Consider the following 1,172-nt stretch of genomic DNA (forward strand, 5'->3'; position numbering starts at 1 on the left):
AAGCTATAATAGATAATCGTTATATTAATGCTCGCCTGTTTGTTTACATTTGTGACCGCGTTCCTCCGCCCCCTGACTAGATGAGAACAGCGAGAAGACAGTGATATTTAGCATTAGACATTCAGTGGATCGCATTAAATCGTCGCCTCAGACCCAGAACAACGTCCATCATTGCCAGAGTCTGTGCTGTGCTTTCAATTTTCGTCGGACTGTTTCCGTGGATCTCATCGCTGGTGTGACTGAGCGCGGCAAAATGGCCACGGTTTCCGTGGTGCCAGCGGAAAGGCAATGCGGAAGAAGTGCAAGTGTGACACGGCCTTTGAAAGTTTATGATTTTGCGAAATTTGTTACCTTTCAAAACACAGCTGAACCTGCATTCCCAGATTAGTACTTACTCTGTCTATGCCTGTGTCCCCCTGCCGCCCGCGCCCCAGATCTACGGCTTCTGCGGCGCCCTCTTCGGAACCGTGTCCATCATCACCATGGCCCTCATCGCCTTCGACCGGTACCGCGCCATCGTCACGCCCTTCGCAGGTGTGTTATTCTTATATATTTGATTAGTTATAGTCTTCATGTTAGGTAATCCAATGTGACAACCATATCAACTAGAGACAATCTTCAACACTATTAGAGCTTTCACTTTCCAATACCTTTCCACTCCCCGACCAACATTCGGACGAACCAATACTTGCACGGCGTAATCCCCAGGACGGCGGCTGAGCTTCGGGCGTGCCGTGATGTGGGCGGCGGGCGCGTGGGTGTACAGCGCGGCCTGGTGCGGCCTTCCCTTCCTCGGCTGGAACCAGTTCGTCCTCGAGGGCTTCCTTACGAGGTGGGTGCGAGCGTGTGGGCGTCAGAGGCAGTGTAGTCCATCCGCCTGAGCACTGAGCTCTGGGGCAGTCTGGATTTCCCCGGTTTTTCAATATGTCCGCCCATTCTATCAATAACTGTTATGAATACATACATTTAATACAATTTCTGAGGGCCAAGATTTGAAGTTCCTCTTGGGGAGGGAAAACGATATTTCCATAAAGTGCTTGAAAAATGAGAAAAAATACTTTTGAAATTTAGAGTTGTTGTATTTAAATGCCGAGGTGATTAGACTTTGATACTTTTGCACAAAAAAAAAAAAAAAACACTCATTTGTAGTATCTCCCTTTTCATTGTCTGCA

At 48.0% G+C, this 1,172-nt stretch overlaps 1 protein-coding gene across 1 annotated transcript in view; it reads left to right on the forward strand.

The window, feature by feature from the left end:
* LOC138866599 (rhodopsin-like) overlaps window positions 1-557 on the forward strand; it is a 3,352-nt gene extending 2,795 nt beyond the window's left edge. The window contains exon 5 of the mRNA XM_070139736.1: window positions 435-557. Within this exon, the coding sequence (XP_069995837.1) occupies window positions 435-557 (123 nt within the window). The remainder of the gene's footprint in view (window positions 1-434) is intronic.
* The last annotated feature ends 615 nt before the right edge of the window (window positions 558-1,172 follow it).

Source organism: Penaeus vannamei, chromosome 26 (genome assembly GCF_042767895.1).
Source record: "Penaeus vannamei isolate JL-2024 chromosome 26, ASM4276789v1, whole genome shotgun sequence".
NCBI lineage: Eukaryota > Metazoa > Arthropoda > Malacostraca > Decapoda > Penaeidae > Penaeus > Penaeus vannamei.